Source organism: Carcharodon carcharias, chromosome 6 (genome assembly GCF_017639515.1).
Source record: "Carcharodon carcharias isolate sCarCar2 chromosome 6, sCarCar2.pri, whole genome shotgun sequence".
In the NCBI taxonomy this organism is placed as follows: Eukaryota; Metazoa; Chordata; class Chondrichthyes; order Lamniformes; family Lamnidae; genus Carcharodon; species Carcharodon carcharias.
The window spans coordinates 53,821,063-53,843,786 of NC_054472.1; the positions used below are offsets into that span (position 1 = coordinate 53,821,063).

The 22,724-nt window shown below is 45.1% G+C and overlaps 1 protein-coding gene across 1 annotated transcript in view; it reads right to left on the reverse strand.

Moving 5' to 3' along the window:
• Nucleotides 1–22,724, reverse strand: part of pou6f2 (POU class 6 homeobox 2) — a 1,008,671-nt gene that overhangs the window by 228,682 nt on the left and 757,265 nt on the right. Inside the window, exons 12-14 of the mRNA XM_041189250.1 lie at nucleotides 15,911–16,060; nucleotides 14,449–14,592; nucleotides 10,246–10,380 (exon numbers count right to left, since the gene is read on the reverse strand). Of these exons, the coding sequence (XP_041045184.1) occupies nucleotides 10,246–10,380; nucleotides 14,449–14,592; nucleotides 15,911–16,060 (429 nt within the window). The remainder of the gene's footprint in view (nucleotides 1–10,245; nucleotides 10,381–14,448; nucleotides 14,593–15,910; nucleotides 16,061–22,724) is intronic.

The following is a 22,724-nucleotide window of genomic DNA, read 5'->3' on the forward strand; positions in this document are numbered from 1 at the left end:
CGGTGAAGGGGATGGGGGCTGGTGGGGTGGAGGGGAGGGGTTGTGCAATTGTAATTCCAGGTTTGAATAAACATTTTTAAAAATCAATTATCTGTAGTAGATGGCTATGGGGATCGCTGAAGGCCCTACACCTGTCCCACTCATTGCTGACAGATTTCCCAATGGTGTTAGATACCTTATTTGCATATCTAAGGGATCTAAAGCCTATTTTAGGCATGCACCCCAGGAATTTAGCAATGGGACCAATGCCTGTGCATATTCTGTCCCTCTGCTAAATTAGCTTGTCAGCACCTGTTTTAAACCTGAAAAGCAGACTCATTGCAAATTAATTTCTACCCCATATTAAAGACATTACAGAGAGCCCCAAGAATGATTTCTAGTGCCAAAGGACTAAGTTATGAGAAATTCTGCAGGGAACCTTGCATGTTCAACCTCAAACGGAGGTGACCGAGAGAGGATCTCTTAGAGATGTGGTGGTAGTGGGCTACAGTTCACATGAGGAGTTTGAGTTGCTACGGAGCTACAGATAGTGATGGCAGAGGCTCTAACATTCTTTCCATCACATGGCTGGCAAGAAATCTCTCCTGCTCATACTACCCCCTTTTGGCACGCGTTCAAAGTACTTGCAGGATGAGATTCAATCCGTTATAAATGCACTTTCTATGGCCATCAAGTCCTGGGGTAGGACTTGAACCTACAGCATCTGACCTAGAAGCAGGGATGCTACCCGCTGCGCCACAAGACCTTCTTAGCGATGCATCAAGTAGGAAATGAAATAAAAGGAAAATCTTGAACATTTCTCCAAGATAAATTGCAAAGACCACCAAGATCGAATTAGTGAAAGGTAAACACAGAACTGATGTCAGAACTGCAATGACTGCTCAACCTGTGACTGGATATAACAGAATCCTTGAGACATTGTTTCCCAGAAATATCGTGGATAATTCTGACAGTGTGACAGTTTAACACAGATGACAACAAATTGGCAGCCCAATTCACACCTTTATTTAATTTTTGTTTCCTTTGAAGTAATTTCATTTCAAATGATTCATTTCAGAATTATTTTTGAGGAAGTTGGATGATTGGACCACCGGTTCTTCACTTTGGCTTAAAACGTTTCCAAGTACTCATTTGCCGTGAAGGACCTCAATTGGTAGCTGCACAGTGATCATATATAATGCCCAATGGTTCTTCTGCCACATTGGCAGTTGGAAGGGGTCCACATTGCCAGTGGCCAAGGTTCTCAACTGCCAGCATGAATTATTTTTTGAGGTCACTGTTGTCATGTAGGTAGACTCAGCAGCTAATTTATAAATCCAGAAAGTCATTCCATCTACTTGCCCCTTCAACTGATAATCGTTTACCAATACAAGTAACAGTTGTCTCAGTGCATGTGGTAAGATGCATTCTCCCTGCCCTAATGGGAACAAGTGAGAAACAGTGGTCCAAAAATAAATGCTCTGCACTATGCAGTTTCTTGTGTACTGTGTTCATACTTTTTGTGGCAAGTTAGCAGAACCCTGTTGCAAATCAGGCTAATCCTGTCAGGAGCCATCAAACAAATAGGAACGTTTGATTGTTGAAATTTGAGCTTTATTATTCTGCGCCCAGCAGCAAGTTTGCTGATGTCAGCTAGGCAAGTGCCCCTTATGCTTTGAAATCCCAGCAGTACCACATATTCTACTTCAGCATAAGTGCAGATCTGCAGGTTTTTTCAGCAAAACCTGAATAAATAATACAGTACCATCATTCAGCACAATTCCCTTAATAAAAATGTACCTAAAGAGACTAAATGTTAGTAAACCCGCATATTTTAAGTTGTTGTTATGTGAGATCTGCTTTTGGCTTCACAGCAGGTGTCATAGATTATTTTAGACTGATTAAAACAGTTGTCCTGGTCAGTGCTGCCATTAAATGGTTATTCATATAATTTGCTTTGTGAGAGACCTAATTGTTTACAAATTGCTGCTGAGTTGTCTACATAACAACAGTGACTACACTCCAAACAAATAATCAATTGGTTATGAAGTACTTTGGCATATAATGACGATGTGATAAGGTGCTTGATAAATATACAAGCATCTTCCTTCTGTTTTTCTTAAACATTAATAAAGTGAATCAGGGTTACCAGCCCTTTCATTTTTTATAGTGCAGACGATGTAAAAGACAGGCATTTCCAACATTTAAACAAAAGCAAAATATGCAGATGCTGGAAATCTGAAATAAAAGCAGAAAATGCTGAGAACACTCAGCAGGTCAGTCGTTCTGATGAGAGGTCATAGACCTAAAACTCTGCTTTTCTCTCTGGATTACTGATGAAAGGTCATTAAACTTAAAGGTTAACTCTGCTCTCTCCACAGACGCTGAGTGTTTCCAGCATTTTCAATTTTTATTTCAATATTAAACCTGCTATTTAATTGCACCTATGACAGCTTATTGCTGTGGTTTAACTTTTTCTGCTTGTATTATTGTGTGGTTGACATATTCTTAGACCTGAACATGCCAGTCACAAACTTTGAGTGATTCTATTTCAATCAAAAGTCTATTGTTATGCCAGTAGTTCAGGAATGATTGTGCTACACACTGTTTGTAAAAAAAACTGATTCCAAATGGTGTAACATTATCGCAGGGATTACCCATGGTTTAAAAATTGGTCACAGTGCAGCAACAGTGCTTCTGCACTGGACCCTCCACCAGTACTTTTGTACTGAACCCTTTATCAAAACTATGGGCAGAATTTAATAAGAAGAGCATGGCCCCTGATGGCAGGTCAGGGAGTAGGCACCACAGGCGGGATTTTCCGCACCCATCCGCCACCGGGATCTTCTGATTCTGCCGCAAGTCAATGGGCTTCTGGCTGGGGCGGCATCCCACCCACGGCGGGTCCCACCCACGGCGCGTTCCACCCACGACGAGTCCCACCCACGGCGGGTCCCACCCATGGAGGGTCCCACCCACGGCGGGTCCCACCCACGGCGGGTCCCACCCACGACGGGTCCCACCCACGACGGGTCCCACTCACAATGGGGCCAGATAATCCTGGCCTACATCTGCTTACATGTTGGAAGCTACAACGTAAGTAATCACAATGCAAATTTTAAATGTGTCGGGTGGGTACTTGCAAAGAAAAATTAAGAATTCTTGAGGGCACAATGATGCCACGAGTAATGAGATACTGGATGAAATTTTCCCAGATTTGCACTAAATGCGGTAGTGGGCAGGTAAAACGGCGTGCTGCCCTCCAACACCGTATCGTCCTGAGCCCATCTCATTATCTATTCACTCCTGTGAAACATGCCGTTTCCATGGCCGGAGACATGTTTAAAGGCCAGCTGCAAGCACAGCGCTCATTGCTTCCAGCTCACCACTGATGCCCAGGAGACATGGCCCTCAAAGGCAAGAAGACTGCAGCTCCCCCACCCCCCTGTTTAATGATGGGTCTCTCGAGAGACTGCTGGATGCTGTGGAGGCCCACCAGGTTGTCCTGTACCCCCGCTCTGGCCACAGGATGGGCAGCAACATGACTAATCTGGCTTGGGAGGCTGTGGCAGCAGTGGTCAGGGCCAACGCCTTTCAGAGGAGGGCAGCCACCCAGTGCCGCAAGCGGATGAATGATCTCCTCTTTTCTGCCAGGGTAAATCACTCATCTCATCACTCTCAACTCACACACTCACAAATCCAGCACACATCCACAGGGCCCTCAATCATTGCTGATTCAAGGGACATCACCATTCACTCTCTCACACTCAGCGTCATTGTCCTCATCTTGTCCATGGGCCCACTCACCACCCCCACAAGCTAGGCCCATTTATCATCTGGCTTGACAGGCATCCTGCTTACACTTTCTCCATCTCTATCCTTGCAGGACAAGCTGGCACCCAACAAGCGAGAGAGGTCGCAGGTCGGTGGCGGAATGCCCGAAATCACGGTCCTCACAGGCTCTGAAAACAGAGCCAACCAGTAGGCCAGCCAGGATCTGGATCGTTCCTGTGCTGATGGTGAAGTCGGAAGTGCTCTACCAAGTGAGGATTCAGCAGTGCAGCATCCATCAGACAACCATGCCGTGAGTGATGTGTCCTGTTTCACAGGCCACTGCCATGCACTAATTATCTCTTCCTGCTTTCACAGGCACATCTGCCAAACAGCTGACAGAGCCCATGACCCAGAGCCTCCAGTCAAGCCCCGAAGAAACCTCTGAAGAGGAATCAGGAGATACCTCCCCTTAAGTCCCATCACAGCTTCACCCACACCCTCCACCAGTGCAGAGACTCACGCCTCACAGGGACCTGGCTTTAGAGTAGCCCCGGGCTGGTAAGCACATCGCACTGTCTGATCCACTGCAGGCGGGCAGCAAGGACTCTGGCAGCAAGGACAGTTGGAGGCCAGAAACTTGCTGAGTATGAGTCAGGTGATGATCCTCTGGACTCGGTCAAGTCACAGTTGCTGAAGCTGCAAAGGCAAGCTCAGGAACATCAGGAAGGGATGTCCACTGCACTCCTCAGATTACAAGGTATGATGGAGGAGTCCCTCCGCCTTCAGTCTCAGGTGATAGTGCCAGCATTGCAATGCACCAAGGTCAACAATGGTAAGACCATTGGTCCAGGACTTCACTCCTGCACTGTTGAGCAGGTTCAATTCCATTGCTGATGCCATAGTTGGCCTCCAACAGTGTGTATGTGAGAGGAGTTCCGGGCAGCTCGATCTCACTCCAGCTACCCCTGCTCCTCAAGGAGTCAGCCTGGGGCTCCCAGGCACTGAAGGGAGGAGGATCCGCAGGTGCGCACTCCGGGCCCATCCAACCAGGTGACTCTGAGAGTGTCCGGCCCATCTGACTCCCCTCTGCCTGCGACCTCAGCAGCTCCAGCTCCACAGGCCGAGGAGGGTGCCACTGCCACATAGCAGGACCCTGAAAGCAGGCCAGGGCCCTCCAAGTCTCAACTCTCCAGAGGACGCCCGCCAAAGTTGTCACAGGCAGGGCATCACAGTCAGCAGGCTGCCTCCACCTCCGCTGTGGATGTCCAGGGAGCACCAAGACATAGCGGCAGGATTAGAAAAATTAAGGAGAACTAGTTGCACAGCTGGGCACAGGTGTTAATCACTTGTACATAATGTTCACTATTGTCAATAAACTCCCAGGAATGTCTCCCTGCCTATGGCTTCTTGTTCTGATGAGCAGTGTTCTTGTCACTCAAATGTGAAACCTTTCTGCACAAGATAAAGGCAGGTGTCTCAGCCCAGGGCCTCTTCCTTGTGCTCTGTGCAGCCTTCAGACCAAAATGATGGTCCAGCCTCACATTCCCTGGAGACATTACTGGTGCGATGCCTGCACCCCAGTGGTGCTTGTCATTGCTGCCAGAAAGTAGTGTGCAGGCGCACAGAGTTCTCTCATTCTCTCGCTGTGCTTTCAGCACCTTTAAGGAGGGGCTGACCCCCATCTCTTCAGAATCTGTGACCACTGATGCTGTGCTCCAACTCCTGAAGGGCTCAGATAATGAAGGCAGACAAAGCATCAGATGCTCCTAAAGTTTCATGGCTGCGTCTCAATGATATGACCCTGATCACGGATTGCAAGCAAGCTTCCCTCAGCCAGACAGGAGTCAGACATTCTCATAGGTTGTGTGAAGATTCATGGAGTGTCCTCAATGTATGTCGTCATCATCCTCCTGAAATCGAGCGACTATGAAGGCCTCCACCACCTCTCCATGACAGAAGCATTCTCACAGAGGGTATTTGCACTACCATACGCCAGACTGGAGTCAAATATTCACAAATGCAATGTGAGGAACTATGGGGTCACCTCACTGCATGTCTTCATCATCCTTCACAAATTTAGCATCTATGCGGGCCTCTCGAGCGCGCCTGCCTCGTTTAGCCAGTGTGAGGGTCTCGTCCAGTCATCGTCACCTCCGAGGACCTCCTCAGCCTCATCCCTGTCGGCATCCTCCTCGTCGGAGGAAACGAGCAGTTCTTCCATCTCCTCCTCAGCCAACTCATCTCCCCATTGGAGCGCCAGGTTGTAAAGGGTGCAGCAGACGACGATGATGCGTGACATCCTCTGCAGACTATATTGCAGGGCTCCACCAGACTGGTCCAGGCACTGGAACCTCATCTTCAGCGTCCCAGTGATCTGCTTCACCATGGTGGGAGCTGCTGCATGAGCCTCATTATAGCATCACTTTGCTGCAGTCTGAGGCCACCGCATGGATGTCATCAGCCATGGTCTCTGTGGGTAGCCCTTGTCCTGGAGGAGCCATTCCTGCAGCTTCTGTGGACTCTGGAAGACTCCAGAGATCTGTGACTGACTGAGGATGTGGGAGTCATGCACACTCCCTAGAAACTGCGCACATCTGTAGGATGCATTTCTGGTGATCGCACACCCACTGCACATTCAGCGAATGGAAGCCCTTGTGGTTGATGAAGTCCGCTGTGTGTTGTGATGGAGATCTGAGCGCCACGAATGCAGTCAATCACACCCTGCACCTGTGGGAAACCAAGATCTGGGTGAATCCAATTGCTTTTGCATCCTGGCTCTCCTGGTCCCAGGCAAAATGCACAAAGTTGTGTGCCCTCGCAAAGATGGTATCTGTGACCTCATGGATGCAGTTGTGGGTGGAGGTTTGAGAGATCCCACAATTGTCACCTGTGGAGCCCTGAAAGGAGCCACTGGCATAGAAATTGAGCGCCGCAGTCACTTTCACATCTGCTGGCAGTGGATGCCCTCCATGTCCACATGGAGCCAAATTCTGATGTAAATGGAAGATGTGAGCAACCAGTTCCCTAGACATGCACAGTCTTCTGTGACACTGGTTCTCAATCATCTGCAGTAATGAAAGGCGGCATCTATAGACCCTGGGTGGCACTGACCAGCGATGACTCACTGTGGCTCATGGGCAGGGTGTGTGGGAGCCCCAGCCGCCCTTCTTCCTGAGGTTGCTGCTCCTGCCTCTGCACAGCCAGGAGCCTCAGTCACTCTCTCTTCCGTCTTCTTCACACACTGTGGCCATCAGGCATACAGCTAGTTCACCAGGCTCCATGATCCTGATCTACTCCTCCTGCAGGATGAAAGAGAGAGACATGTGGTTAGCATAGGTGTACTAAGAACCTGTCCTGGTTAAGTGTGATGGCTGCAGAACTTGGTGGCACTTTGATGTCTCTGAGTTGCTTGAGTGGGCAGATAAGCTAGGAGCCTGACCCCAATCATTATCAATGTGGCTGCGCCTGAACTGTTTCAGTTGCAGAGGAATAGTCACTTTTTACAGGTTTCCGAAATGCGTGGCCATTTCCCTCACCCACCCTTCACCCGCACCCCCCCCCCCCCACCCCCACCACCACCACCAACGCACCCCCCCCCACCCCCCCACCACCAACCCCTCCCCCCCCACCCCCCAACCCGAATGCTTGTGCGCTATATTCAACGGCAGGGCTGCCTTTGCCCATCACCCCCCCCCCTATCACCAATCACATCAGAGACAGGACTGCCCTTAATCACCACACCGCCACCCACCCAGCCAACAGTCCCCTCAATGGCAGGGCTGCACTTGTCCCCCGCTCACAAGCTGCCTCAACGGCAAGGCTGCACTTGCCCCCCGCTCCCCCTCACCCTCAAAAGTCACCTCAGAGGCAGGGGTGCACTTGCCCCCTGATCCTGCCCACCACTCCCCCCAGCCACGTTGGGCAGGGCAGCCCTTAGCCCTGACCCCCCCCGGCGCCCCTGAAGCCTGCAAAGCAGCAGGCAACCCTGGCGAGCTCTGCGGAATGTTGCTGTGCACTCACCTCCAGTTCATCCAAAGTGAAGGCAGCCAAGTGCACCTTGCCTCTGTGCCGTTGTGAAACATGGCGGCATGCTTTCCCGCCGATGTGGACAAACGATCCAGTGGGGGTGCAAGAGCCTGGCCGGATGGCCTGATAATATGCTGATGTATCAAAATGTGGTTCCTGACAATCAATGTTGGGAAACGCAGCCCGCCATTGGCGGGCTGAGCGGGCAATCACAACCTGCCTTCCCACCATCGTGAAATTGAATGCGCCATATTGTCTGCTCAAGCCACCTATCATGCCCGCCGCTAGCGGGCACGAAAAATTCCGCCCACTGTCTATTGTGTGCATTATGTGCACCTGTCAGGATGTCCTCCATCGGAAGGCATATTGCACTGTTATGCTTCATGTTTGGCAGTCATTGCTGAATGAAGGGGACTTGGCAACAGATCCTTGTAGTCAGCCAAGAAGGCATGAAAAAGATCTGAAAGAAATTTGTTTCTCTTCCATATTCTCTTAATTAAATTCTTTTTTTTAAATGGGCAATTGCTGGGCTGATAAAAGGGCCACAGCTAGTCACATGCTGGTAGCTCTGTAAAATTCTGAGCAGTTTCAAAAGACAAAGGCAAACTCATCAACCTCCTGAAATGTGACTTATATTATATGAACATTCTAACCAAGCCAGCACAAAGAACTAGTAGACGAGACGTCTGTACTAGCCAGCTCTGGACAAAGGCAGAGCTTTTAGTGACTCCTCATCTCCAATGTTGTGCTAATGTTTTCACAGTTACCTGCTCAAAATACAATGAGTTTTAACAAGGGGGCTTCATTAGCTGAATGGTTTGACCCAAAACTACCCTGTCACATGATCGAGACTGGAGCTGTTTGATTTGCTTTAATTATAAAGCTTTGGAGTTCTATCTTCAGTTGCTGTTTTACCTCAGAAGAGATAACAAGACTTCAGGCTGGAGCAGCCTACCTCTGAATTCCATCTCTCTCAAAGCCTGGTCTCCAGAAAGAATCGAGCATTTCACCTACAAAGTGAACTAATTCCCAGGATACAAGAATACTTCGCTGCATCTTCACCTGCCTCAGCCTTCAACTGAGCTCTTAGGAAAAAACCAGGACTTCTGCCAGACAAAGCCAGCTGAAAGAACCTTCCTTGGACAGTGACTTGCTGCACCCTGGACTAATGTGAAACAATTATTCTTATTTTTTTTCTGTGGCCTTTACCCTGTACCTCTCTCTTTCCCTTATCCCTCTTTTATTATGTGAATGTACTGGGGTTATGTAACAATACTCCTCCCCATATTTTTGAGTGTTTGTAAAATAAATTAAACCCTCTGATTTTACTCTATTTCATGTTTGCTGTAGGGTTATTAATGGAGGGTTGGATCACTCCAAAACTGAGCGGTTGGGAAAAATACACAACCACTTATAAAAGGGGAAATCAAAGATCAAAATATCTTTCTGCTTACGGACAGTTGGCAAGAGGAGAAATCAGGGCTGTTTTAAATTACACAACCTCCTGTCCATAACGCTGTATGACAACAATGTGGCAGTGTGTTAGAAGTCCACTTTTATTGGATGGTAATCTGTGTGGCATGATTTGTATTCTCACGGGAATGCAATATGGCTGCACATGCAGTATCTACTGGCCTCCACATTAAAGACTTGCCAAATAGATTGGTTGAGGTCACTGACAAGTGTGAAAAGTGATTTGCTGCTTGTACAATCATGGCATTGACAATACGATCAAGGAGCAGAGAGATGTCTCATGAAAGCCTTATTAACTTGAATGTCAATGCAAAGCCAGTATCCTCAGTTGGAGTCATCTCTTTTCATCCCACATGAGAACGGTCCACTTCCCTTGGACTTCTAGCGGGTAGATAGTGAGGTAGCTCTGGAAGGAGGCAAGCAGAGGTGGACGCGCAATCAGGCAAAGGTTTCCAGGCAAGGAATTGATAGTCATGTAGGTGGGTCACTCATGGTCAGAACAACTGAAGCAACCCTGGCACGTCCCTGCAAGGCCCTGGCACCTGGAAGAGCTATCACGAGATCTCTATCCTCCTCCTCCTCACATTTCTCCCCATCCTCTATGCAGTTCCTCTATATCCTTGATTGGCAATTCTGCTCCAGTTTGTAATCCCATGTTGTGCAAGACACAGCAGATGATGACAATTTTGGACACCCTCTGTGGCACGTATTGTAAAGCTTCGCCAAACTGGTCAAGGCATCGGAAGTGCATTTTGAGCAATTCCATGGTCTGTTCTCTAGAAGTGCCCTCGTTGAGCAGTGTGGTGTATTGTAACACTTGACTGCAGAGATTTGGGGATGTCATAGTGGTGCCATGAGCCCTGTTCTGAAGGGACAGCCCTTGTTATCCAGGATCCAACCCTGCACTTGGGCAGGGTCTTCAAATAGTTGTGACACCTGGGAGTTCCTTAAAATGTATGCATCATAAAACGTCCAGGAAAAATGAGCACATACCTGCACAATTCTTTTCCGGTGGTCACAGGCAACTTGCACGTTAAGAGAGTGAAACCCCTTCTGATTTACAAATGTAGCCAGCTGTTGCCAGGGAGCGCTAAGGGCCACGTGAGTGCTGTCAATTACACCCTGTATCTGTAGGAACCACAGAATGGCTATCAGCACATGTTGAGAAGTTGGTGAATTCATTGGCCCTTCCAAACAGGGCATCCATCACCTCCTGTATGCACCTATGTATTGCAGCCTGGGCCATACATGTCCCCCCTTGGAGCCCTGAAATTGATACTGGTGTGGAAATTTAGAGCCACAGTTACCTTGAGGGTGAATGGTATGGGGTTCCTTCCAAAGCACAGATCAGTAAGTGCCTCCCGAGAAAGCCTTAGCTGTCTCTGGCATTGCCACTCAGACATCTGGAGATAGTTGGTGCACATACACTGACACGCCAACGCTTTTCAGTAATGAAGACAGCCTTGGTTGGCTTCCTCCTGACCTCCTTCCCCCTCAGCTGGTGCTGACTGATGACCCTATAGTTGTTGTGTGACCAAGGCCCGACTCTGTCGAATCCTTTCCACCACTACCCAAGGTTGCAAAAAGATTGTGTTTATGAAACCCATTGCGGATCCACAAGGCGAACTGTGTGAAGGAAGCAGGCAATGATATGAGCCCCTCTGTGTACTTGACTTTCATTCCTAGCGAACAGCTGCAGTTGAAATGGGTGATGCAAACCTTCCACAGGCTACAACCAGAATTCCTCCTATCCTACCATGGCCTCCTCCCACAACAAGTGGTTATCGTGCTCGCTTCACACGTGAACGGTCCCTGGTTCAAAACCAGGCAAAAACACAATTCAACAACCTGAACTATTGTGAAGTAAAAGCTTCCTAGCAGCACCTGGTATCCAGTGAGATAGCAGTTTACCAGCAGTCATGTCGATTGACACTCACTCTATGTGACCATGCAGCTGGAGCCCATCCACTTCCACTCTCCCTTTGACTTGAGCTTCCTCTCATCTCCCTTGACCATCCCAACATCGCCCTGCTCCTTCTCCCAACCATCCTGCAGCATCCAACTATCATCCTTCACCTACCTTCTCTTTCCCTCAAACCTCCCTCTGAGACCAGTGACCTGCTCCCCTCGCAGCTGAACCTGCCCTGTTCAAATTAAAGTCCTTTCCCTGACTGTTGACCTGTCATGTATGGCGCAGCTGCCTCCCTTGTACACACAAGATGAGATCATTGCAATGATGGACCCCATACTATGGGCCAGAGCCTGGCTCTGTTCGACACCTCCTCCCTTAATTGGCCCGCCCATGTAAAATGGCGCCATGCTTCTGACCGGGGGCGCTGATCAGAAGCGCATCCGTATGTGCCCGCCCATCAACTTCCCCCCCCCCAATGGGGGGAAAATTCAGTCCATGGGTTCAAATCCCAAATTAGCAACTGAGGAATTTAATTTTAATTAATTAAATAGATTTGAAATAAAATGCTAGTATCAGTAGTGATGACCACAAAACTAATGCATTGTCATAAAAACCCACCTGGCTCACTGATATCTTTTGGTGGAGGAAATTTGCTGTCCTTATCCAATCTGGCTTACATGTGACTCCAAATCCACAGCAATGCGGTTGGCTCTTAACTGCCCTCTATAGTGGCTCAGCAAGCTACATGGTTGCATTCAAGACAGAGATCCACCGTTATCTTGCCAAGGGCAATTAGAGTGTGGGCAAAAAATGCTGCCAGTGCCAGTGATGCCCACATTCCACGAATGGTTAAAAAGAAGTTGGCCTTCAGAATGGATAAAGGCAGCATGAAGCATTTGGTTTATGGCAATGTCAAGAAGAAAGCAGTGGGGATAAAAATGATCCGGGTATCTTAGAACTGCAGAGAAAATAACTAGGGTGTGAGGATGCATACAAAAGCAAATTACTTCAGATGTTGGAAATCTGAAATGAAAACAGAAAATACTGGAAATACTCAGCATTTGTAGACAGAGAAACAGAGTTGACATTTTAGGTCAACGACCTTTCAATAGAACTGGAAAGAGTTAGAAATATAATATATTTTTAAAGAGTCAAACTGGGGATGGTGGAAAAATACAAAAGAGAAGGCCTGTGATAGGTTAGAAGATAGGAGATTAATGACAAAACAGTTGATATGACAGAGTCAAAGAAGTTGTAACGAGGTAAGCAAAGAAACAAAAGATGTGTCCAGAGGAAGTGTGAATGGCGTATTAATGTACAGCTGTGGTTTGAAAGCAAAAACAAGAAAAAAGCAAGCTTAAGACGGAACCATTCAAAGAAAGGGAAACAACAGTGATGGGCTGGGGAGAGACAGAGATTGCAGTCTGAAATTTTTGAACTCAATGTTAGACTATAAAGTGCCTAATCAAAAATGAGGTGCTGTTGCTCCAGCTTGCATTGAGCTTCACCAGTAGGCCATGGACAGAGATGCCAGTGTGAGAACAAGGTGGAGAATTAAAATGACTGGAAGCTTGGGCTCATGCTTGCAGACTGAATGGAGATGTTCTGCAAAGCGGTCACCCTATCTGAATTTGGTCTCCCCAGTGTAAAGTAGGGGAATTCTCCTGGCGTCCCAGCCAATATTTCTACCTCGGCCAACACCACCAATAAAAGCACATTAAATGGTCATTCATCACGCTGCCATTTGTGGAAGCTTTCTTCATACAAATCGGCTGCTGGGTTCATCTACATACCAACATTTCAAAAGGTGAGGTTGTGAAGCTCTTTGAAATGTCCTCAGGTTGTCATAAGTACATACATTTAAGCTTCTTTATCATTAATTATCTACAGCCATCAGAAGTACTCATTTAAAAGTTATTTGGCTTAATTTTAACTTTGTGTGATCATGTCAAACGGGCCATATCGAATGGATCCAAAAAATCATGTGCCCAGCCAATTTTCCCTTCCTTTGATTGCAATGGAAATGAAATTGTTGTGTATAATGGGCAGCTAATTCGACATTGGCTATTTCACACTATTGTCTGATTCTTTTCTGCAAGCCCTCCAACAGCCTAAACTCCAAAGAACAAAATGTCAAGCAGTGTTTCAGACCTATAGAGGATGCCTGGGTAGCAGAACTGTCATTAGGTTATGATGGGAGCTATATTTAATATCAGTACTACAGTCAAAACATCCTGGTCATATTGATCAATAAAAGAGAAAGACCTTTCTAAACACAGAGTCCGGAGGCACTATGCAGCTTAACTCCTGGGCCAACAGCAACAGCTCTGTGCAGAGCAGGTTTTAACGAATTGTTTTCATTTCATTTCTCTAAGAAAAGCTGACAGGTCTTCCACATTTTCTAAAATTTCTATGTTTTCATTTTTGAAAGATTTGGACCAGATGTAATAATCCTTTAAATTACTGTCCTTTTTTACAAGGAGCCTTGAATGTTATTGCTTTAAACTAATATTTTCACAGGCTGTTCTTGAATAATATAAGAGGATGGCTGCTAGAGGATACTCAGAAATTCAGACATGTATTTCAGGCTGTCAATTTCAGGCTACGATAAGTCAGTTGTTAAGTTTTTGACATTCTTTATTTCTTGTATGTTTGCAATTCAATTATCTTTCGAGACTGCGATAATTATTGCTCACAAATAGCAATTTAACAGTTGCATTCATTTCTTGACTCTGAAAGATTACTTTGTCAGATTCTTGCTTTGTGCTGATAAATATATTTTAAAAAAGATATTACTATCAGCAAAAATAAATAGATGATGACAGACAGATAAAAGTCTGCTTTGTTATCCCTCAGGGTTTTCAGAAGCAGTGACAACACAAAAACAATGGGCACCCTTCATAAGAGGGAACATTGACTTCCTAAATGTCCAGGGTTATGGCTTGATGTGTGAAAAAGGAAAAGATAAACATGCTTTACTCATTAATATTCCACATTTATATCCGGAACTGCTCCTAGTGGAAATGATTTTACAATATGCCAGACAGTCAGAGCCAAGGAGTTTGCCCTGTCTGCATTAAAGATGGATTTTGTGATACAGGCCACAACACTGAAAATAATTGTTCATGGACAAGCTTTATGAGTAGAGAAAAAAATTTAAACTACCTTCACAGTGGACTAAGCTCTGTAGAGGTAGGCTGAATATAAGATGGTGAGCCGTAGCATTTTGTGCCAGCTGGGGTGGCATAAAAAACATTTTGATACTGAGCTTTGTGCCTAGTTACCACTGGCTCCCATTGGCAGACCTCACATGGCTGGTGACAACCCTGAAGCAAATTAGTCAGATTTGCTGAGGTCAGTGACTCCTTCTTCACAAGGATCTCCCAGCCAATTTTCTTTAGTGCTGCCAATGGCAATGTGAGACCCATCTGTCAGGATAGCACAAAACCGACATAAAAACAGTTAAATACACCACGGGCTGCTAATTTGGACAGCACAGGAAGAGCCATCTCCATGTCAGTTTGGTTCCATTGGTAACACTCTCACCTCTGAGTCATAGATTCAAGCCCACTTCAGAACTTGGCTACATAATCTTGGCTAACACTCCAATGCAGTGCTGAGGGAGTGCCATTCTGTTAGAGGTGCTGTTAGCATAAGACATTAAACCAAAACCCTAACCACCTATTTGCAGAACAGCAGGTTAAAGAAAGAAAGAACTTGCATTTTTATAGTGCCTTACATGGCATAAGGATGTCCCAAAGTGCTCTACAGCTAGTTATGTATTTCTGAAGCGTAGTCACTGTTCGTATACAGGAAGTGTACCCGTGGGAACTGCACGATGGCTCTGAAGGTAACTGCACAAGTGATCTGGCTAGATTGTTGTTTATTTAACAACAAGTTACACAGGGAAAGAACTTGCATTTATATAGTTTCTTACGTAGCCTAAAGTTGTCCCAAAATGCTCAACAACAATTAAGTATTTCTGAAGTGCAGTCACTGTTTTAAAGCAGGAAATGTGGGCTAAAGATGGATTTTGTAAGGTAGGCCGCAACACTGAAATAATTGTGCATGGACAAGCTTTATGGGTGTAGAAAAAATAGAAAGTTCCTTTACATTGGGCGAAGGTCTGTACAGGATTACTCAATAACCTTATGGTAAAGGTGACAGTTATCACGTGATAGAATTTCATGTTCCATTTGAAATGGAGAAGTATGACTAGTATTTTAAACCTAAATAAAGGTAACTATGAGAGTATGAAGGCAGAGTTAGCTAAGCTGAACTGGTAAACTAGGTTAAAAGGTAGTACAGTCGAGTTGCAGTGGCAGACTTTTGAGGGGATACTTAATAACATTCAGAATATATTTATCCCAGTGAGAAAGAAAGGTTATTTGAGAAGCATGCATCACCTGTGGCTAAATGAGGAAATTAAGGATAGTGTTAAATTGAAAGAAACGCTGTACAAATCTGCAAAGATTAGTGGTAGGTCAGAGGAGATTTTAAGAACCAGGAAAGAATGACTCAAAAGATAATAAAGGAGCAGAAAGCAGAATATGAGAGAAAGCTAGCTAGTAATATAAAAACAGATAGTGAAAGTTTCTCCACAAGTATTTGAATAGGAAAGCAGTAACTAAAGTTACTGTTGGTCCTCTAGAGAGTGAGTTTGGGAAATTGATAACAGAAAACAAAGAAATGGCAGAGGCATTGAACAGATATTTTGTGTATGTCTTCACTGTAGAAGACTTAGGCCAGGTTTTCCGGTGGTCGGGTGGGCTCAGTGGGCGAGCCCGGAAGTGGTCGGAAAGCCAACCGCGATCGGGCTTCGACCGCGATTTCACGCTGGCTGGCCAATGAATGGCCAGTCAGCTTGAAATGCACGCTGCAGCGTTGCTCAGGTAGCTAAAGATTTTTGAAAATAAAAAATAAGGAATTTAAAAATGTTAATAACATGTTAAAAATTGGTTTGAAATTTTTTTAAATCACTGAACGAAACCTCAATGTGCCCATGGATGAGGTTTCCTAAAAAATCCAAAGGCCACTTGACCTTTTCACCTGCCCACCAACCGTAAGGTTGGACAGGCAGCGAAAAATTTCATTTGATTATTATTTTAATGGCCTTAATAGGCCTGTTAATTGCCAGCGGATGTGCTGCTGACTCCCATGTGCGGCCACTGACTGAAATATTGCGCAAGTGTGCAATGATGTCAGGACGCTCACCTGATGTCATTTTATGCTCGTTCGGGTCAGGTGTGTGCCCGCCCAACGAGCGCAATATTCTGCCCTTAGAAAGCTTCCAAAGATTCTTGAAAATCAAGATGTGATAGGGAGGGCTGAACTTAATAAATCACTATCACCAGGGAAAGGATGCTAGGAAAACTATTAGACCTAAAGGTTGACAAGTCCCCAGGAACAGGTGGCCTGCATCCTAGGGTTTTAAAATAAGTGGCAGCACAGATAACAGATGCATTGGTTATAATCTTCCAAAATTCCTTAGATTCTGGAAAGATTCCAGTGGATTGGAAAATAGCTAATGTAACATCTTTATTCAAGAAAGAAGGGAGGCAGAAAGAAAGCCAGTTAGGCCAGTTAGCCTAACATCTGTCATAGGGCAAGTGCGGAAATCCAATATTAAAGAGTTTACAGCAGGATACTTAGATAATCAAGATTTGATCAGGCAGAGCCAACTTGGCTTTGTGAAAGGGATGTCACGTTTAACTAATTTTTTAGAGTTTTTTCACAAAGTAACAGTCAAGGCTGATAAAGGAGTATTGGTAGATGTGGTGTACTTAGATTTCCAAAAGGCATTTGATAAGGTTTATCAAAGTTTACTACACAAAAGAACAACAGATGTAGGGTGTAACAGACTAGCATAGATAAAGGATTGGTTGGCTAACAGGAAGTAAAGAGTAGGGATAAATGATCTTTTTTGGATTGGTAAGCTGTAACTAGTGGAGTGCTACAGGGAGCAGTGCTGGAGCCTCAACTATTTACAATCTATATCAATGACTTGGATGAAGGAACCGAATGTCTGCTAGATAAATTTGCTGATAACACCAAGGTATGTCGGAAAGTAAGTTGTCAAGGGGAGTTAGAGAGTCTGTAAAGGGATATAGGCAGGTTAAGTGATGGAGTATGATGTGGGAAAATGTGAACTTGTCCACTTTGACAGGGAAAGTAGAAAAACAGTACACTATTTTAATGGACAGGGATTGCAGAACTCAGCGGTACAGAGGGATCTAGGTGTCTTGGTACATGAATCACAAAATTAGTATGCAGGCACAGCAAGTGATTAAGAAGGCGAATGGAATGTTGGAAGAGGAATGGAATATAAAAGTAGGGAAGTTGTACCACAGCTGTACAGGACCTTGGTGAGACCGCATCTGGAATACTGTGTGAAGTTTTGGTCTTATTTGAAAAAAGATATAATTGCTTTAGAAGCAGTTCAGAGAAGGTTCACAGGACTCATTCCTGGGATGAAGGGGCTGTCTTATGAAGAAAGGTTGAACAGGTTAGGTCTATACCCAATGGAATTGAGAAGAATGAGAGGTGATCTTATTGAATCATATGCAATCCTGAAGGGTGGATACGCGGAGGATGTTTCCTCTTGTGGGGGAGACTAAAACTAGGGGACGTAGTTTTAAAACAAGAGGTCTCCCTTTTAAGACAGAGATGAAGAGAAACTTTTTCTCCCAAAGGGTTGCTGGCACATGGAATTCTCTTCCCCAAAAGTAGTGGAGGCTAGGGGCAGAATTTTACGTGCCCACTGGCATCAGGCATGTTTGTTGGCATGAGTGGACAATATGGCGAGAGACCAAAAACTGGTTTTACGGCATCATGAAAGCAGTTTGCGATCGTCCGCTCAGCCTGTCGATGGAGGGCTGCGTTTCCCGCCATTGGGAACCTCATTGTAATACATCTGCATATAATTATAAGGCCACCCCACCAGAATCATCCCCGCAGATTTGTCCATCCACATTGGCAGGAAAACACGCCGGTGCAGAACACATATTGACAAGTGTGACGGGCAGAAGTTGGGACTTACCGCCAGGGCCTTGCTCACATCGAGGACATCCGAGGAGCAGAAGATGCTGGAGCCCGACAGCAATGGTACACTGGAGGAACATCCATGGCATGCTGGGTGGATTCTCATGGACATGGCTCTGCTGCGAAGCAGCTCACGGATGTTAGAAAGCCACCATTGAGGTCTGTTCACAACGGATAATGGTTGACGGGGTGGAGAGGAAGGTCCAGCTGTGTTTGGAAGAGATGTACTTGGGGAGGGAGGTCTAGGATTGACTGGGAAAGGAAGAGGAGTTGTGGGGGGGTGAGGCTGGGAGGGGGTGAATGAAAACATTGGGGGGAGCGGATGGGAGGTGGAAACAAAGGTGTCGTTGGGGGTAGAGAGGGGTAGGGAGCATGGAGGGAAAAGGGGTAACGGGGAAGAAGGCCTTCTTGTAAATCAGTGTCATCGCAGGAACCCTCTGCTAGACTTATGGATTCTGTAAGTTACTCCCTCAAGATGCTTGCCTTAATGAAAGCTCCATGAGTTGCTATGCCAGATTTAACCGTCTACCTGGGTTAGAAGATGTGAGGCATCTGTTGGTACTGAAGGACAGAAGATCTGGGAATTATGCTGGGAAGGGAGCTGGAGGCCTTTTCCGTTTACTCAACATAAATCTTATAAACAATTTGCACTATTGGAAGAAGATGTTAGGAATAGCCCATTTCAGAGATAAACATTCTTTACTCATTCCTTTCTCTCTTATAATTACTGCACCTCCCCCTCATATACACTCATGACTTTTGCCACTGTCACTTCATCACAGTTCATCTGGTACACTGCATACCAGCTATTCAACTAGAGCAGAACATTCCCTAAGCGCCTCATAAGGTTGTCGCCAACACATTTGCTTCTTTCCTGTATCAGGTTTCTGGAGTCAAATAACCACTGGAAAAAAAAATGGCCTGTCCACTCCCCCCACCTGCCCACATCAATCGTACCATGGCATGGACAGTGTAATATTGGGGTCAATTGGCTTGGTAACAAGCTCAATTGACTGTAAATTATTTAATTTAAAATGGTGAGTGGACTGCCAATTTTTGTGTCTGTCCACCTACTGTATTATGGGGGACAGCTCAGGGGTGGGCAGGAAGGTGGGGTGTGCTTGCTACTCCTCATATTTAACGTGCCTCCCTTGCTGAAAACACACCTAGCTGGGGGTGGCATAAAATCCAGCCCCTGGAATAAAAACAGGCAAAAAGACCCCCAGAACGTATCAGTGGAGTTAGCTGAAGGTACAGGTTTATGAATTTTATGAACAGTTCACAGCATATCTGAATGCAGAGAGAATTCTTTGGTTCAAATCTAACATATGTACTTTTAGATTTAACACTCCCCAGCTCCATCTTTATTGCTTAGACCTTTTGCCATTGAATATTACTTTATGCCACAAAAACGTGACAATATATAAGTAAGTAAGTGTTTGAACAGATTATTTAGGCAGCAACTTTTTCTCTTGTCCTGTAAGTACTGATACATGTGATTGACTGGCAAATGGTGCATCAATTCTTGTGGGGATAGTCAGTGCTAGTTTCCCTTTTTGCCCCAGAAGAAAAAAAAATGGTACCTCTGGGTTGATAACTCCTGAATTGCACCCAACTGTAGCAGGATGGTTCGGCACCCAAGTTCCAAGAAGTCAATTAATATTAAAATGGAGACATATGTAAAACAGGCTGCCAATTCACTATTATCACAGAAAGTCAGGAACTAGCCCTCCAACCCCCATTATCTTTTACTTGGGAGTCGAAGGCTCAAATGTTGAGCTACTCAGACACCTGATTAACATTTATGAAACCAAAAACTCAATAGGAATAATTTGGGCTTCTTGTGAGAGTGTATCACTGGCAATATCACATCAGCTGCCCATTGTACATCTCTCCCGAAATCAAAATTACCCCCTTCATTTTTACTTACATATGCAATGTGCTCTTATTTTATTTGCATGCATGCCAGATCACTGTGCATTCCTGTGTTGGTAGATAGGGATGGGAAAAAAAAAAGACACGTTTAATTCTACATCACTCTAATAACTGAAGAGCAGAAGAGATTTTTAAAATAAATCATAACTTTCCTACAGGCTTAACTAAATATTCTTTCTCACTTGATATGTGCTGGAAATGAAAACGACTGCCTGAGTGATTTTTTTCTACACATTCTGTTACAAATTGCTAACATAACTGCCAAAACTAAAACGTCTCCAGTATCTAAGCCCTTTCTTTTTCTCTAGAATCGAGTCCTCAAGATCAACTCCAATTTTACAGTGAAATGTGGTTCTAAAATGCAATGTGATTTTAACATGAATCATCCACTTGACTGTTTGCATTTGCTACATTAATGGAAACACAATTTTACTCTTACTAAAACCTGCAGTTAAGAAAATTGACCTAAAAAGAACCAGATATGCTGCATTGAAAATACTAAATACATATTTGATAAACACCTGAGCCTTGCTTCAATCAACTTCTTGCTGTTGTGAGACCAAAGTTCTGTGGGGATTTACTGATGCATGTGAATGTATGAAAACAAAGGACAGCAAAAGACCAGCTATCATATATGCCAGACATTCTACCATGGTGTAACTTCAATACACCATGACTCCCACTTTTTCCCACTCACCCACCAGTTAATTACTCAATTCCCCCAGGAAAGCAAAAAAAACTTGAGACCAATTCAGAAAAAAAATCAAGGAAATTCCTTTCTAATCCCCAAAGGTAGTTCCTGGAGACATTGGTAACTGGGAGGCACAACCCATTATACTAACTTACTTTTTAAACTTAGTTGTCTGCCTTATGTTCCTTATCAGCCTTGGCTCATTTGGTGGCACTTTTACCTCTTGAGTCAGATGGTTGTGGGTTCAAGCCACAGTCCAGAGATTTGAACACATAATGTAGGATAACATTCCAGTGCAGTGTTCAGGGAGTCCTGCATTGTTAGACATACCATCTTTCAAATGAGACAATAAATTGAGGCCTCATCTATCCTCTCAGGTGATTGTAAAAGATCACATGATACTACTTGAAGAAGGAGAGGAAATTCTTCTTGGTATCCTGACCAACATCTATCCTTTAACCAAATAGCTGCCATGTTTCCCTATCTTACAGCATTACAGAAGTGACTATATTTTAAAAGTACTTAATTGGGTATGAAGCACCTTAGGACATCCTGAAGCCACCATTTAATGAAAGTTCTTCTTTGAGTTATGTCAGCCAGAAACAGAAACTTGTCCAACTCTTGCAACAAATTCGCACTCAGTACATGTGCATCATTCCATAAGTCAACAAATCTGAAAAAATGTATCCATTAATATCTAACTTAATTCTACATTTAGATAATTTAATTTCATGATCTGTGCTTCTCCAATTCTCTGCTCTAAGGAAGGTCTGACCCATAGTGCTATGGGTAGGGCAAGGAGGCAGGTCCCAAATCCACCCCAGCTGGAACAGGGAACCCCATGCTGTTGGCACCAATCTGATCCACACCAGCCATGCAGCCAACCGACCCCCAAGGAGTCTGAGTTGCTGTGACAACATACACTTTTACATGCATGTTGTAGTCTGGAGCTAAGGATAGTGATGGTAGAGGCTCCAATGTTCTTTCCATTACATTGCTGACCAGGAATCTCTCACACTCTTAGCACCTGCCATTGGCATATGTTGGAAGGATTTATAAGTTGATACTCAACCTCCTTGGCCATGTTATGAACACCACTTCCTTAGGGATAAAGTCCTGGAGTGGGGCTTGAACCTTCAGCTTCTGGCTCAGAGGCAGGGATGCTACCACTGTACCACAAGACCTCCCTCCATATTCTATCTAAATCAAATAGCCTACTCACTTGGACCGAATCTAATCCTTTCATTATTGTAGGGACTGCTGTAAATCTGATGGAAGATTGGTGGAATCCCCAGGCCAACAGCAGGGTTCTGGTTGCAGTATGTCTCTGCCATTTCTGGAAGTTTCCAGCTTGCATTTTAAGAGGTGAGACCTCTATTCACCCCTTACAAGGTAAATATTATCAGAGATGGAGCAAAGGGCAGGAACTTCCTAAGATGGGAATTTCCACTGGCCTGGCTCCATCAGAAGCTGGAATATTTCTGGGTGTTGACTTGATGCATACTAACCACTTGTTTGGCAAAAGTCCCACCAGTGAAGTCTAGGTTAGAGAGTGGGAAAGAACCCCTGAAGGAAGATCTGAATTTTTAAACACAAGTGTCGAGAGGGACATGGTTTGGGTCAGAGCCTTGGCAAAACTCCTAAAAGGATGTAGATACTGTTCTCTACTGATGGGAAGAAGACCTGTCAATGAAACCAAGAAGGCATGGCTGGAGGAAGCCGAGGAGGTCAACAGGTGCCAAACTCCTGGATTCAATGCTGAAGGTGTTTAATAACTTAAGCAGGGCAGGAAAGATGAGTACAATGGCATGTTCACCTATATGCTGACTTGCTTATCATTCAAACCCCCTCACGCTGCCTTCTCAAGTCTACTTCAACACAGCACATTTCACA